The 17815-nt window shown below is 38.3% G+C and overlaps 1 protein-coding gene across 1 annotated transcript in view; it reads left to right on the top strand.

Annotated features, from left to right (window-relative positions):
- LOC115015604 (protein MTSS 1-like) overlaps nt 1-17815 on the top strand; it is a 53943-nt gene that overhangs the window by 1223 nt on the left and 34905 nt on the right. The window contains exons 2-3 of the mRNA XM_029443074.1: nt 6830-6891; nt 8809-8882. Coding sequence (XP_029298934.1) covers nt 6830-6891; nt 8809-8882 — 136 coding nt within the window. The remainder of the gene's footprint in view (nt 1-6829; nt 6892-8808; nt 8883-17815) is intronic.

Genomic DNA, 17815 nt, shown 5'->3' with positions numbered 1-17815 from the left:
GTGTGTGTGTGTGTTTTGTCAGTAAGGTTGAGGTTTAGGTAAAATAGTTGTAGGTTGAGTGTTGGAATAATCTCTAGAATAAATTAAGTGTATGCTTGAGCAGGTTAAGGTATGCAGCGCCCTCAAAATGTGACAACGTGTGTTCAGGAAGGGGCACCATGTATACACACACACACACACACACACTGTAGTTCATTTGACTCAATCCCACACATACCGTCCGGCTGCCACAAATAGAGAACACGAAGAACACCAAATGTGGATCAGCTACTGAAATAGTTGCCAACAAATGCACCATGTCCTCCTGCTTATTTGGTAAAAACTACAGTGACCAGCTGTTTTAAGAAATTACTATTTAGTACTTTATTATTTGTAGATTATTTGAGCCTGTATATGGATGCCCGAAAATGCTCAAAGGAAAGGGAAAGCAGGGAAGAAAGGGAGGAGAAGCATGGGGACAAGAAAAAGGAGGATAAGGAAGAGATAGAAGAGGAGGGAAAGAGGTGGGGCATTATGTAGGAATAAAAAGATGAAGTAAAAGAGGAAAGGGAAGAGAAGGGTCAGAACCAGAGGAGGAGGAGGAGGAGGAGGAGAAGCAAGAAAAAGAAGTGGAGGAACACATGTAAAGGAAGAAGAGGAAGAGGAAGGCGGCAATGGAAAGAAGGAGAGGGAAGGAAGAGGGTGTGGCAGATATCTACAAATGTTATTTAAGCCTGACGACAAACAACTATTTTATGTTGAAAAGATCTTAAATCATTGTAGTCCACCAGACCTGGTCTTTTATTTAGTTGATTTTTGGTTTCCCCACAAAGAAATATACATTTCCTCTCTGCAGATCACTGTGTTGTATATATCCATATATGTTCATGTGTGTCAGGCTGTGAGCTGTGCATCATCCACACATCATCATTGTGCTGGTTAAATTGTAGACACATTACTGTTGATCCATATAAGTGGAACAGATCTGCATGTTTTTCCCTGGAGGAGAATGTGGCTCATCCACTGACACCCTTTAAACTTTCTTTTATAGTGTGTTCCCCCTTTTGAATCAATACTGAACTGATGGTTTAATGTCGCTGCTGTGTGCATTCGGAAAATACCCTCAGTAGTGAGCAGAAATCAAACTCAGAAATTGTTGACAATTGATTAATCTGCAGTAATTTCAGCAGTTGGTATTTTAATTGTCAGTGTTTTCAAGGGTATGCACAGATGTCTTTGCAGCACTACTGTACAGTCTGAGAGTCCGTACATGTTATGGTTTCACGCTGCCATTTATGGCATTTTCAGCCCAGGTTATTTTTTACTTTTTTTCTTATTGTTTTTTAAGTGTTTGTCACATCAATTTACTGCATGTTAAATGTAGTAATTCAACATTTATTCATCTGATATTTACATTTTTTGTTATTCAAATACAAATCTCAAGCTCAGTTTGAAAGCGTCCCAGCTAACAATGAGTTTGTAGATAAAAAGTCATAGATGTGAGGCAGCATGGGACCAAAACAGACTTCCAGTTCTTCCTGTGAGAGTCAGACAATTGACAGGAAGCAGATTGCATTGTAATGTATTGTGTGGAACATCTGTGAAAACCACTGTGACACTACTAGCTTTTTAACTGTGTGTGTGTGTGTGTGTGTGTGGTAGGTAATGCCTCTGAGCATATTAGCCGAATGCTAATCACCATTTATCTTGGAATGAGCCGTCCTCTTAATCACCTCTGAGCTAAAATAGTCCTGGTCTTTTTTTTTTTGGGGTGGCTGCTGTTTATCAGTATTGGGATCGTCATGGAAACATCACGGACAGAGCTGCTGCATTGGCTCTGATGCCTCGGACAAATGGGTCACTTTGATTTTAGTTTTTTTGTTGGCCTGTTTATCGGCTTCGACTCTCGCTGACATCAGTCTTCCTCTGCTCCAATGTGTTTACTATCTGGTGTCCGGTGAAGTTTGTCTGATTTTAGGAGGTGAAATCAAATGCTGGGCAAATGCTCTAGGTCAGTACTATTACAATTATTCACTCGCACAATCACAGTTTTGTGAAAACCTCTTAACATGTTCATGTAAGGTTTTGAAGGGAATTGATTTAGAATTTAAAAGTTCTCAAACCCTCTTTACCCTCATTCTATTTATTGTTTCTAAAGGTTTAGTGGCTTAACTTGTATTCTTTAAGGTTATATAACATTTTTCTGTAGAAGAATAATAAAAAAATATATAATACACCTTAAAAAGCTTGTGAGCCAATAGTATAACGACGTTGGTATCAGTCTTAGTAGTTGCCAGTTAGTGTGAAAAAATGGTGCGAGCCTGGCTTCACTCCGACACCAATTCCAAGTGTTCAGGATGAACACTGGTTCTGCTTTTGCTCTTTTGTGTCAGCTGAAGGAGTTTCATTGGTTGAAAATCCGAACCGAGGCTGACATTTTTCTTCTTAACCGGTAAGCTAAAGCTAAGGTTTGTAATGTACACCGACAATGTCCATGAAATATGCAGGTTGCTCATCGAACTGCAACCACATGTTTTTACGTGAACGCAATGGAAGGGGGAGGAAAACATCTAGCAGCTGTTATCAATGTTGACAGTTGCAACTTTAACTGGAACGTTAATCTACAGGTAGTGTACTAACTCTTTCTTTCTATTATATTCTAATCAGTGAATATGCTACATCTTTGAATACTTCAATAAATGTTGTAGTCAAATCAATGCCGATTCCACTCTCAAGTCTGTATGCTAAATATGAAGCAACACCCAGCAGCCAATTAGCTTAGCAACATGGAAACGGGTGAAAACAGTTAGCCTGACTCTGTCCAAATGTAGCAACATCTGCATTCCAGCAGCTCTGAAGCTCACTGTTAACACGTCATATCTAGTTTGGTAAATCTGTACAAAAACCAAAGTACAACAACAACAACAGTCCAACGCCTAACCTCCGTAAAACCACATCTTGACATTTTTACACTTTTATTACGCATTAAAAAAAAAGGAAATGTGTTAATTAGTGAGCTTTAGTGACCCTCCCCTCTTTTCAGTCTTTATGCTAAGCTACATATTTACCGTACAGACATAAGAGTGGTATCAATCATATCATGTGACTCAGCAAGAAGTGATTTAGGACTTTAAACAAAACGTTAAACTATTCCTTTGAGGTCCAATTTATCTTATGATCCACTTTCTCAGACCATGTGCCGTGTGTGTTTCTATTTCAGGATACACAATTCTTTATTTGTTCTATCCAGTCGAAAACAAGGCTTTATCTCATCCCCTTCATCTACAGTTCCTGCATGGCATTCCTCAAATGACAAATCTGATCTGATTTACAGTTTTATGTTCTGGTGGCCTAGGGGTTTAGGACTAAACATCCCCAGTTTGATCCACCTGGGGACCTTTAGAGAAGGTAGATGTTAGAAAAGCCTCACAGCACAAAATGAAGTCTGGACTGATGTAAATATTACTTCCTCAGGCTTTTTTCTTTGCTCTTCAGTTTGCAGTTTGAGGAATCAGATGTGTGCTTATTATCTCACAGGTTCAATGACAATGAAGAAGACAATAAAGCCTGTGCAGTCGCTTACTGAGCCAAACAAACACAGCAGAGGATTCCTGAAGGACCTGCAGGCTGCTGCCTCCGGTTGTTGCCACGGTGACAATTTATGTCCTCTGTGACTGATTGATGCAGTGGCCCTGCCCTCTCTTGGTGTAGAGAGAGGGAGAGAGAGAGAGGATGTAATGAGATGTGGGTAATATACTGTATATATACACAGGGTTATAAAGAGCAGAGGATGAAACAACAGTGTGTAAGGTGTGTATGTGCATGAAAGCAAGACAAAAAGAAGAACAAATATATGCATGTTGAATGTGAAAGAGAGTGAGAGAAACAAGAAACAAATGTGTGTTTGGGTGAGGATGCATACACGTGTGACCATCCCCTCCTCACAATATCCTCCTCCGTCTGAAGCCCTCCTGCAGCTGCAGCAGCAGCATGGTTACCATAGCAATGGTAGCCAGGCGATGACGCCGGGCATCATTTTCACAAACCGAAGGAAGGCTGAACACACCCAGCTCAGCTCAGCTGGGTGTGTGAGAGAGGGAGTATGATAACGCGGACTAAAGGCGACGCCCACAGAGCGCGGCTTTGTAGAGGAGCAGAGGGGAGGAAGCGCTTCAAGTCTATCTTAATGCAGTACTCGTATAACGAGACACCAGTGGCGGTTCTAGAACAATATCACTAGGAGGGGTGTTTTGTCAGAGGGGCACATTCAACCCGGGACTAAAGAGGAAGCAATGTTCAAGCCTTCAATATTTTTAGTTAAGTATAAATAATCGCACACAACAAAAACAATACCATGATTGGTATGTTCCTGACTGATGACAGCATCTCTCCAGTGATCAATCATGGCATGTGTGCTTTTATTTAGGTTCCCATGGTAACGAGTCAGACTGTTCATACTAGTGATGGGAGGTCCGGCTCTTTTCAAAGATTCGGCTCTTTTGGCTCTTACGGCCCCCAAATGGCTCTTCATTTAGTATCACTCGGAGCCTTCTATTTTAGCCTAATTTAGCAATTAGAAATGGTTTGTGTGTTCGTAAGCAATTTCATTCAGTGTTTTCATAAAAGCCTTATTTTTATGCATTTCTTTTTTTCGTTACAAAAACAAATACAAAGTTACTATTGTTTAACATTTAATCAAACCTTTAAATTAACAACTTAACACAGAACCGCAGCAAAAAAAAATCAAATAAATAAAGGCCAAAGTGTTAACATTATGACACTTTAGATAAAAGTCTTTAGTGCAGAGCTTCTTTTTCGGTTTTCGATCATTTCTTTACTTTCTCCCGACGCGCTTGCATTTAAATCCGGCTCCCTGTCTCTGTCGCTCTCTGTACCACTACACTCGCTGTCTTTGGAACGTCTGTCCCCCTTCCTTCTTTCACATAATGGTATGATCCTAGTCTGTCCTCTCATGTGATTGACCACATGGTGTGCCCATCAAAATAAAGTCCCGCCCCTGCCTGGACCGTCGCAAAAAATCAGTACTTTTTGTATATTGTACAATCAGAAAACACTGGTAGCAGCGAGTGCGCAGTAATTTATTTAAATGAAAAAGTCCACTGAAAGTGCTGCATTTTTCTTATACGCAACACAGATGGGTATCGGCTTAATAATAATAATAATAATAATAATAATAATAATAATAATAATAAGGATAATAATAATAAGCTTTATTTATCACCTTTCATACAAGAATTGCAGCCTAAGTGCTTCACAGCAAAAACATAACAATTAATAGACAGAATCAGAGCATTTACAGTACAATAATCACAGTGTTGATGTAAATGAGTCTGAAGTACCATTAGAAAAATAGCAGAATAATAATAAAAAATAGTATAAAATAACATTGGAGTATTATGTCTAGTTTCCCTATCTGTGCCGTACTTAACGACCCTACTGCCGGGAAATCACATCCATCACATCATTCTTGTAAATGTTTTAAACTATCAGTCATATTTTGAAAGCATGAGATCAACAATGGGCCCCTGTGGCCCTTCAACTGGTTTACTCCCTTCGGTTAAAGCCAGTTTTTCTCCAATACACATTTATCAGAGAGACTTCCTCTTGTTCCCGTGGTAAAACAGTCTATTTGATCTCAGGCTTCTCAAAAATACACACTCTGAAATTCATCTCAGTTACCTTTACACCTTTAATGTTAAACCAGGCATAGCAAATATTAATGAAGTGGCATAGAGTAGCAGCATTAAATAATAATAATAATAATTCACCACTGTGAATCTGAGATGAATCTTAAAACAAAAAAAGTTCCAAATGAAAAAATCAAGCACTCAAATATCAAAATAGATATATGAAAGTGAAAAAATAAATAAAAAATAATATTTAATATTTTTAAATATTTAAAATGTGTATATATATGTTTTAAAGATTTTAAATGTGTTTGAATTTAGGATTTTGTAAATGTGACTCCAGTCTGAGTCTACACTACATAATCACCTTAGTGAAGATGCCCACCCCCCAGGGGACTCCCGCTGACATTAGAAGCCCAGTTTCTTCTGTCTTTGAATGTTGGGCTCAGTGTTTCCCTCCATGCAGCCTACTTTCTGAACACACATCCAGCAGTACCGCACTGCAGCACTCGCCTCACTCTTTGTATCTGTCTCATGTTGAACTTAGTCAGTGGACCCAAACTGTATTTGCATGCCTGGGGGCGCTTGTTTGGCTTCCTCTAGACATGCTGTGGTGGGTGGGGTCGGACGGGGCATATGGATCGGCGTATTGATCCATCTTCTTGTTGTCTGTTAGCTCACTGCTGCGTCTGATGCTCGGGCTGTATGTGCTTTGGTTGAGCCTGAGGATCTTTACATGGGCAAACTTTATGAGAAGGAATTTGTTTGGCTGTTTTGAAGTTGAGAAAGAATATATTTGATGTAAACTAATACAAAAAGAACTGGCAAACACAGACTGTGTGCCTGTTGGAGTAGAATTACTGCTAACTAAAAGAAGTTCGATGGTAATTATTGATAGTCTGATACCAGCGGTGTTGGGTTTTCAAACATTTAAGCCCCATGACTCACAGTGACATGCTGACCTGACATATTTCTATCAGCACATGATACTGACCTGATTCATGGATATTTGCCAGACATGATCAATCCACATTGATCACAGCAACTATTCGAAATTATAGGAACATCATTTTATAAACCTTCCATAATAATAAGAACAACACTGGTGTGCTCTGTGTGTGTGATTTGAAGGTGTAAAGAAAAAGTTTGTTTTTAATGTAAAGTCAATGATTCTGATCTTTTTCCCCCTCTTTCCTCTTCAGGGCAGTTACCCTGTCTGGGATGACTTCATCAGCAAGGCCAGCAAGCTACAATCACAGCTCAGGTAATGATAGATGAAACCACAAAAAAAAAACACATTTACCAACAACAAACACAGAAACAACTGTATTAGTACAGGGCTAATGCTAGCTGTAAAGGGCAGTGTTGCCAATTTAGTGACTTTCTCGCTATATTTAGCGACTTTTCAGACTTCTAACAACTTTAAAAAAAATGTTTTAAAAAAGCAACAAGCGTCAATCTTTGCGATTTTTATTTAGAACATCACAAAAGAAAATGAAATATATGAAAATGTAATTAATTCCGATGCTTCCTGCTCAGAGTAGTCACAGTGACCAGCTCTTCGAGTGTATCATTGCCAACTTTTAGAAATGTTTGAAAAGAGTGGGCAACACTGCTAAAAGTCAATATCTTTGAATATTATAATAATAATAATAATAATAATAATAATAATAATAATAATAATAATCTAATAAAATATTCTGAAGTCACACTTTCACAATATTAAAAAATATATATTTTTGACATTACTCTTTTTTTTGTGTGCCTGTATTTGCTTGTTTGCTGTTTCTTTGTTGTGAAATTGTGTAAACGTGTTTCATTTGCTTGTATTTCTTAAATTGCATTGTGTTAATCTCTCTCTGTCACTGTAGCACAATTATTATTTATCCTACACATGTATCTTCTTGTACAATCATAGACTAAACCCTCAAACAATGTCTAGCTACCTAATGCATTTCAATAATACATTTCATGTTCATGAGAGTAAAATACACCAGATGCTTCACAACAGAGAAGTATTTTCTAGTTGTCAATGAATCAAAGAAAGAGACAAAAAATAAATTGTTACACAGCCCCACTGATATTATAACTTGTTGACCGCTCCAAAACATGAAGAAAGGTAAATGTGTGCACAGATAGTACATGAACATCCAATCAGTCTTCTTCATTAAGTGTTTAAAATGTCAGACACACACACACACACACACACACACACACACACACACACACACCAGTGAAGGTCAAGCAAACACGTAGAGAAGAAACGTTCATATACAAACTGCAAACGTACACTTTAAACATTAATTCATCATGAACAATACCACATAAACCCACACATATACACTTAGCCCTTCCAGCCATTAACCACACACACACACACACACACACACACACACACACACACACACACTCTCACACACACACACACACTTGCACAACTCAATTAACCTTCTGTGGCTGGCAGAGATTAATGATGCCACCATAAAGTCATTATCAGTGAGATGGATCAGTAGCAGCCTCCAGAGATGCTGCACTGGGCCAGAGGTCAGCAGAGGTCACAGCTGATTGCAAACACTGACTGCATCACTCCTCCTCTTCCTCCTATAACACGGGGGTACCATTTTTAGATTGATTTCCCATTTTACAGGCAGTACTGATTTCAGTTCAGTATGACGTGGAAAATCAATTCATACAGATTGAAACTTGCTTATATACACGTCAATTTCAAGGTAAACCTCATAAATTATATTAATGTAGTCAAGTGTGTTCAAATAGACATTAAAGGGGACATATTATGCTATGGAATATATGGGTATTTCATAATATGTCCCCTTTAAAAGAGGACGTGATGACAAGAAATATTCGGTTGACCGGATGAAAATGAGAATTAATCAAATGTCAATGTCAATTAAATGAAACTTGGATCAGTAACTCTACAGTTTCAGAGTGCAATTCACTTATACACTGCTGTTATAAATATGGACAGCTGTAACGTTACACGTGCATTTGATATGATTACATTACTTATGAATTGACAAACATTTTCTCCATTAAATATGATCCAGTTTAAGTAACTTGGTACCGTTGGTGGGACCCACATGACATAGAAACTGAATTTAAAATACAATTTCATAGGATATCTCCTCCTTATCCTATCTTATCCTTTTGTTGTGTTTCCCAGGTCGACGGTTGTCGCGGTTGCAGCTTTCCTGGATGCCTTTCAGAAGGTGGCCGACCTCGCCACCAACAGCCGAGGTAAGGTGGAAACCTGTCCGTCTGTGTTCAATTTAGGAAGCTCGTTGTGCTTTTTATAATCAGAAATGTAAACTGTTGGGGATGAATATGAATACATAATGGAAGTCGTTGGACTTGTGATGGTTGTTGTTGCCTCCTGTTGTGCAGTTGCTGCCGACCTTGTAGCCGAAGCCTCGAGTGTTAACAGTTAACTGATCAATGGTGATTGGCTGCTGGCCGTGTCAATCACAGGAGAGTCCTAACACTGTATTTTGTGTCTACTCTTTGTTGTTGCATTGGTATGATGCATTATGATTTGTTGGCTTATGCATTATGATTGTCATTAGAATCATGTGATGATCTCACGCCTGGTTCAAGGGATGGAGGTGACAGATTGTATCATACTGACTACAAGCAAATGTAAGACATGTTGTGAAGTTAACAAACGGCAGAGCCTAAATTGAAGAACATTAATCCCACAGCTTTCGCATTGAACTACAAGAATTGGCACCACCTGTGCTCATGTGGCACGCTCACTGAAAAACAATATTTTGCCCTCAAACTCAAAAGATGTAAAATCTGAACATCATCCAAATAATCTAAATTCACAATTTGGCTGAGATAAAAAGTCCTATTATTTATGTTATATACTTGCCAAATCTTTTTAGAACATTACCATGTTGTTGAGTACTTTAATGTATTTTGATAGAATTGTACTTTATAAAATACGTTTGGGCCCATTTGATCACTTTCAAATATGGAGATTTCCTGCTTTTCTCTGTTAATATCACATTAAAGTGGATATATGGTTTTGAAACTGACAAAACAAGACATTAAAAGACTTTGAGCAACTGGGATGGACATTTTTCACTATCTGTTGACATTTATAGACCAAGTGGTTAATCAATGAATCTAGAAAATAATTGGCAGAATAATCTATGATGAAAAAACTCTTTCTTTGTGCTTCGTGATCGTCAGTCACAGAAGGTCTCAGTGATCACTTCTGTTATTGTGGAGAAGCAGTTTGCACGTTTTCCATTGATTTGTACTTTTCCATTATTGACAAATGATCAGAGGTGGCTGTCTTCTCCGGATTGATTACTTTAAACAGGAAGCCTTGAGCTCAGTCTGTTTGTGTGTCTTATGTTGTGTTTTCAGTGAACTGTTGAGTAGTAGTAAGCTTACTAGGTAACTCCAGGTTGTGTGCTATAATGATGTGTAACGTGATATATATATATATATATATATATATATATATATATATATATATATATATATATATATATATATATATATATATATATATATATATATATATATATATATATATATATATATATATATATATATATATATATATATATATATATATACTATTTTTTCTTGCTATGTAAAGCAGCATTATGAAGACTTTTTCCATTATAGTGTTAGCATGGAGCACATTAGCGAGTGGGTCATCATTTTTTATATATATATATATATATATAAATAAAATAAAGCTCTCCTTTTTGTATGTATAGGATGTTTACAGCGATATAGCTAAATACCTAGTTGTTGTTTTTTAGGTATTTTGTTTTAGGTATTAATAAATCATTTCTCAATTAAATGTTCATAAAATGTACTATCACTATATGTATTGATATCACAATATAAATTGCATTGTAAGAGCACATTTTATCCACACTATCCCACTTTACATTTTCTTCACTTTTGCAAGTATTATAAACAATAGTTGATTAATCTGTGCTTCATCCGGCAAACTCCTCAATCAGGAGGCTGTTACTGGTAGAGAGGTGCTAAATATGACAACTTCACACAGATGTCTAACAGGATGAAGTGATGACCTTTTGGACACACGTGGATGTAAACTACTACTTGACTGATTATAGTTTAATAATAAAATAAGTGAGTAGAAATTGCTTCACTTTAAAGATTATTGAGGCAAATATCAACACTGTTCCCTTAAAAGTTTAATAAAATCACATATTTAAAAAAGCATATAATCTGCACACATACATCTAATGATTGGAAACATTATATACAGATATATAGGACAGTTGTCTCTGGCTTAAAGCAACATTGTAAACTGTCTAGAGCTTTAATCTTCATCGACCTGCAGACATCGTCGACTCTGACAGATGTGTTGAATTATTGAATAAGAGGTCATTCCTACTAGTATAGTCTGCTCAATTTCTCACATCTCATATACAGTGCATTTCTAATGGTTTGGAGAGACATGGGAGGGTGGAGGGTTGGAGGAGGAGGGGTGAAAGTGAGAAACAGATGGAAGTGGTGTTGGAGATGGGGGTGAAGTGTGTGAAATTTAGGCCGAAACAGAGAAAATGGCAGATTAGAAAGAGTTTGAAAAAACACCCAAAGAGAAGATGATGTACAGTAGAGGAATGGGAGAGGAGGAAGAGCAGGTAGATGAGATAGAGGGCAGATGGCGATGGGGGGGGAGAGAGAGAGAGATGAAGGGAAAAGATGGATGGAGGAGGGGGAGTGGGAGTGAGGGCAGAAGGAGGGGGAGGGAGGCTGTTGGCTGTCATGTCCAGCCAGCTGCTGCTGCTGCTCATGGCAACAAGATGGAAAACACTGCAGGATTGAGTCAGAGCAAAGAACCGATATCTTATCTTATCTCTTATTTCATCTCTTCCAAATTCTGTAATGGTGGCCAGCGCCCTGGTTACTAATGATGGTCACTTTGTCATTCATTTTACCCTTCTGCAGATTAAACGATTCATCAGCTGGCAGAACAATGATAAACAGGAAGGTGATGCAGGCACTCCAACATGTAACTGGTTATTGGCCCTGACAAAGACCTACATTGGTGGGAACATGTTGGCTTTTTAATGATTCAGTCACTAGAACAAAGGTGTTTTAATGTTTCCCTCCTCGTGGTTTTTGGACATTTTGGAGTGCCTGGATCACCTTCCAATTAATGTTTTTTTTCCCGTTTTCCTTGAGCACCCCACACAACCTTCATCTACCGTTGAGTATTTAGAGAAACCTGTTGTCTCACTTTCCTGAATGTTATACTAAACATGAATTTCAGACTTCAGAAGTCAGGTAAACCACAACCTTTAGTCACCTGAATGTTCAGAAAAGCAATAAAAAGACTAAAACACTCCAGGTGGGTTTATTTACTTCTGTGTATATATATATATATATATATATATATTTATTTTTGACTCTCCTACTACAGGATTTTTCCACGTTAACGAGTGTGGTGAAGGATTGAAACACTGTTTCTTAAGTGGAGGATCACGATCTTATCATTTCCCACACACAGAAGCAGCACAGACACTATGGAGATAAGATGCAGCGTATCCTCCTCTCTTTTTCTCTCTCTCTGTGTGTGTGTGTGTGTGTGTGTGTGTGTGTGTGTGTGTGTGTGTGTGTGTGTGTGTGTGTGTGTGTGTGTGTGTGTGTGTGTGTGTGTGTGACAGATGGCCTCCTTTGGCAGTTTGTCATTTAATGATATCATCTCAGTCGCAGGTGAGTGATGTCATATCTGCAGTGTCCACACTAGGCAGCATTTCTTTTAGGATTTCATCAAGGTCACACAGAGGCTCAATGTTCACAGATAAAGTTCCCTCAAAAATACAGATATGTTCAGTTTTTTCTAAATTTCTTGGTGTTAGTCTTTCGCTTACAGTTTATATTACATGCTGATTCCTTTCAAAATACAGAAAACACCCACACACTGTCTCTGCTAACAAACTGATAAACGATATTCTAAAATAAATGTTCTTGATACAGACTAATATGAAGGAACCTTTTCTACGGCAACGCAGGTTAACATCATAACTGAGATAAAATGAATCTGTCTGTGTTCACCACTAAGGATGTCATGATATCCGATACTTTGGTAGTCAATGCCCAAATTCTGTAAATGTGACCGTACTCGTCTTTTCTACAGTACCTATGGTACCGGGGAGCTCGAGACTGATGTCGCCCTGTCTTCCCGGGGACGATAGAACATGTGTTTAGGACGAACGGAGATCTTTCCTTGGACGATTGTTTCCCTGAAAATGCTACATTGAGAACAACAAATAGCAGCTGCTGAGCAGCACTGTCCTGCTTGGCTAAATAACAGAGCTAACAGCTAACATTAATGGTGCAAGGTTACATTGAGTTACATCATGTTGCATTCAAGCTATATTCAGTAAACATTTATATTGGGGAAAGTTTAATTATAACATTATCATGATGCAATCTTGTAAAATAAACATTTTTGGCGAGAGATTTGAATAAATACAGTTGTCTGAAAGTGTTTTCACAGCAATATAAAAAAGAATGTTACCGATATTATGACTTGGCAAATTAAGCAAACAGAAAAAGTGGCTTTGCGTTGAAGGTCAATGCACTTTTCTGTTGCGATCAAACCACTCAATGTTTTTATATTTTGAGATGATCCTGCTTCACCTCGCCCAGTTGTGTGTGTGTGTGTGTGTGGAAGAGTGCTCGGTGCTCTTATTGGTCAGCTTCACGGAACATCTCATAGAGGTTACTCCTTTTGTTGGGGTTAGGGTCAACAGGTGATCATCCTCCTCTATGAAACACTGCACAAGATAAAACAAGCAATTATTGGTCCAATGTTAGTTCCCAATCACTCCCCATGTCTGTCAGGTCAGGACGTTGTCAGGTTTGTGTCAACTTTTTGTTCTGAACTACTTCCTGGCAAGTTTCTGCCTCTATTGCTGAATGTGTTTTTCCAGAGAGGGTTTCTCTGTTTGCAGCCTGGTTGGTTATAATATTAGGACATTATTTATTGTGCACTTGCAGAAATTATTCTCCAGCCGACCTCCATGACACCTTCATGGAGCTGAGGGTTCTGAATGATTTGTGACACGGCTTTAAAGCCTCTCCTACGGGGTCACATGTAAACACAGTAAATATATATGAGATGGAGAGAACATTCCTCTGTCCTCGCAGTCTGTGTACATCAGTAAAAAGCTGTTAAATCATCGTTTAATACATTAAAGGTTCTCATCTCTCTTTCACTCCTCTTTCATTTTGATGATGCTCTTTATCTTTGCTATATTATCTCATGTTAATAATGTCCATGCCCTCAGCTTACTGCATACCACTCGCACAGTCGCTATGTGCTCCCATACTTCAGGGACCTGTCGGAAACCGGAGCTTCGCTGTCAGTTGCTGCTTTACTTAAAACCATCTCACATTTCCTCTGAGCTCCTCACTGAGCTCTTTACTGAACACACAGGCTGATCAGAAGCAGTGATGAAGTTTTAAATGTTTTAGCATTCAGCTCATTCTCCTCTATAGAAATCTGAAATAGCAATGTTTTTTTATAGAGACAAAGAAACGATAGAAATTAGGGATAGATGTGCTACATTTAATTCAATCACGACCAGAACTTGTTCATAGATCACATCAAACCTATGAGGATCAATAATTCACAGGGTTCAGGAACACATCATGAAATATCTGTGAAATAAAAAATGAATGCATAAATTAGAGTGAACTTTCACCTCGCTCATATATTATTTGTTGTGTTGTTGTATGTTAATGTGTGACTACTGTCCTCTGCAGGACACTGTTAGTGATGTTAATGTTATATGTGCTGTTTTGTATTCTCTAAAGATTTATGTATTTGTATAAAGGCCCTTCGAGGGATGGGGATTGTAGCTCAGGCTATAAATTGAGTGGTATGTTGCGCTGGTCAATGTTATATACCTATCCCTTAAAAATAAACATTAAATAAATACATTCCATAAATCAATATTCCATTAATTTTCATATGAATTACAAACAAATAATGACAAAAGAGAAGTGAATGGGGCTACCATACTTACAGCTGGAAAGATGTGAAAAATAATAATGCTCGGAAATAAAAACATAAACTCAATCCTTTTATATCCATTTGTACTTGGTATTTGTGAGTTTATTGAAATAAAACAGTTAAAAACATTAAAATAATGAACATTGACGTTATGTCAAAGACGTCTCTGTGTTGTGTTGCAGAGATATCTACTGAAGTTAGCATGCTAACAGCTAGCTGCGCTCCGTCCAGTCTGTAATACCACGTGTTCCTCTAGAGGTGATAGTGAGTCACTGTAGCTGCAGTCTGCCCTCAGTACAGAGGGAGAAGAAGAACAGCTGCTGACTCAGCAGACTCAGGGTCAACATTAAATCCATGATCCCTGCACGTTTTGTTAGTTTGTGGCAGAAATGATAAAACGACTTGAACCCTCGTCTTGTACTCGGTACCGTCGGTGGGAGGCTGCTTCGCGGGGGAAAACCAAAACACCAGTTGTTCCCTTGTCTCTATGACCTGCCACCAGTTTCCAGCTGGTGGAGGAAAAATCAGTGGTAGAAATTGAGAATGTATTTGCCAACCTGTAATACATATGATTCATTTCACAGTTCAGTAACATCGTTCAAAAATGTGATCAAAGGGGCCAGAAATGATCTCAGAGACAAAGTAAATGTTGTCGCTGGATCAGACTTTAATCAGCAGACATCACAGGAAATATTCTACAAAGTGGAGGGATGTCAGAAGCTTTAACTGGCCGGCAGTCAGGAGGTTGGAGTCACTATAAAACTGAACTCTCTGTTCTCCTGTTCCAGCTCCTAACTCCTCATCCCACCAGCCGAGTCACACTGTCTCGTGTATCCTCCGCTCGTAGATTTCTGCACTGAGGTCGAACATTCACAAATGCAGGTCATGACATGTATCTACTTATAACAGTAACTATTTTTAAATACTGCAGAAAAATCCACCTCTGTTTGCTTGAACACTACATCTGGTCCATTTGGATTTAGTTTTTTTTTTCTGTGGACCAAATGTAGACAGTATGACATCTCTGGTAGAAGGTATCAAGTCCAGAGACTGGAAACCAAGTCAGAAATAAGACCAAGGATTGGGAGAAGCTAAGAAACTAAATCAAGACCACTACAAAGAAACAAAACCCTGCTTGATCAATATTCTTCACACTGTTTGAAGTGAGAGTGAAGTGTGACATTCAGCCCTTTTGATTTAGAAACAAAGTAAATGAGCCTAAATGCAAAAAAAATGGATTATAATAGACATAAACATATTCTTACTCTGTCACAAGCTAATAAATACAATGGCACTCGGAGAGCGCAGACCTCCGCCAAGCTAACGATGCATTCACGTGCTTCTCAGATGGTCTCATTTCCAGAGTTGGGAAGTCGTTCTTCCTACTTTGATGTGATCATGAGCTTTAAGTCGTAATGTGGAAACGACATGGACGGCACAAAGACGATGGGTATGGTATTTTATTGCTCAAAGGGTTGATATCTGTTTTCCTGCGGTTGTTCTGACTTGAGGGGGCGATCTTGTGAATTTTCCCAGTCAGGAACACATTTTCTGATTATTCCGACACCACATGAATGCAGCATAAAAGCATCGTTAACGAAAGAGAAACATGATCCGTCCCTGATCTGAATCTGCTCAAAATGTAATGGGCTCTTCCTTGGCTTATACTACACCCTTCCACCATATTTGATGAAAATAGGGCCGTAATCCAACTGACAGACCGACAAACCGAGCCGGAAACATAACCTTGGTGGAGGTAATGAAAGTCTTTTCACACGTTTGTGCTTAAAATGTCTTTATTGAGAATGCTTATCTGTTCCATGACTCTCCAAACTCTCCCTGGACTCTGATAACACTGCAGAATGAATGGAATGTCCACATCGGACTACAGACCAAGACCTCAAACAGGGTCTCAGGATCTTTTAAAAAAAAAAAGCAGTAAACTGGTCGAAGAGAGAAATCATTTCCACTTCAAAGTGAGTAGCTCCTTGAAGAGGTTTGTGCTGAAATCACAGATACAGCTTAAACTGATTATAAATGAGGCACCAGGTGTTTCTCTCACGTGCTGTTTTTGTGTGAGAGCAGAACTGAAGTGACTGCCAAGAGCAGCAGTGTGTGGTCTTAAAGGGCCTCATTATGGTATGGCATCACCAAGGCAACAGCAGCAGCTGTCTGGTTTGACGTCATAGAGAATGTGATCCCCTGTAAGAAGCACACACGTACACATATAGCATATGCAGTGAATGGAGACAACCATGTAGACTTACTGTACGTCCAATTAATGCAAATGAGTGGAGCCCTTGTGCAGCCAGAACTAGCAGAGGATAACAACATCTACTGGGACAGTTAATCCACCAGCGCTACACCTCCTGCTCAGCTGGCCCAACCACTCTTCATCACTGTCGGCTGAACACCATGCATCGTTACTCAGCTGGTACACAGGGCGTCGCCATCCCTTTGTGAACTATTACTTTTTAGTACCGCTACTTCATAATGAATGTTGGTGCGGATTATCCTTCTTGAAGTATTAAAGCTTATAGCAAGTAAATAAAAAATCATCCATTCATGAATAATGTTACTAAGCCTTGCAAGTATTGGAAGTAAAAACAATTATATTCTGTGCACATAAACTACGATCAGTATTTTATATTAGGGATTACTCATTTTAAATGTTCTATTCTCAGTAACAAACATTTAAGGATTACACGCTTCTGTAGGTGTTGATAAGATGTGCCTGAATCTTAGTCACACTAAGTCATTTCAAAATTTTAATTAAAAAAAAAAGTATATTTTTACTTTATTTTTGAAAGGTTGACATTTTGGAGGAAAACAAGTGTTTATCTTTATTTTACGAGACCTTAACCGCGTACTTTGTGAGTTTTCACATTGTAGCACCTTGGGAAAAAACAAAGTGGAAAATAAGCGATTGGCCTCATATCAGATAACAAAATCTGAAAAATGTATGTTTCCTAAAAGTGAATTTCTGCCAATTGGATAGCAAATGAAACTTTAAAAATACAGGTTTTTTCTTTAAATTAAAATAAAATATTTCAGTAAAAACAAGAAATTAGAAGAAACTGAAATATTTAAACCTGGAAATCGCAAAAGAAATACAAATATTTATTGGTCACTAAGAAAAATAATCCTA

Source organism: Cottoperca gobio, chromosome 11 (assembly GCF_900634415.1).
Source record: "Cottoperca gobio chromosome 11, fCotGob3.1, whole genome shotgun sequence".
In the NCBI taxonomy this organism is placed as follows: Eukaryota; Metazoa; Chordata; class Actinopteri; order Perciformes; family Bovichtidae; genus Cottoperca; species Cottoperca gobio.
This window is presented reverse-complemented; position numbering and strand designations above follow the sequence as displayed.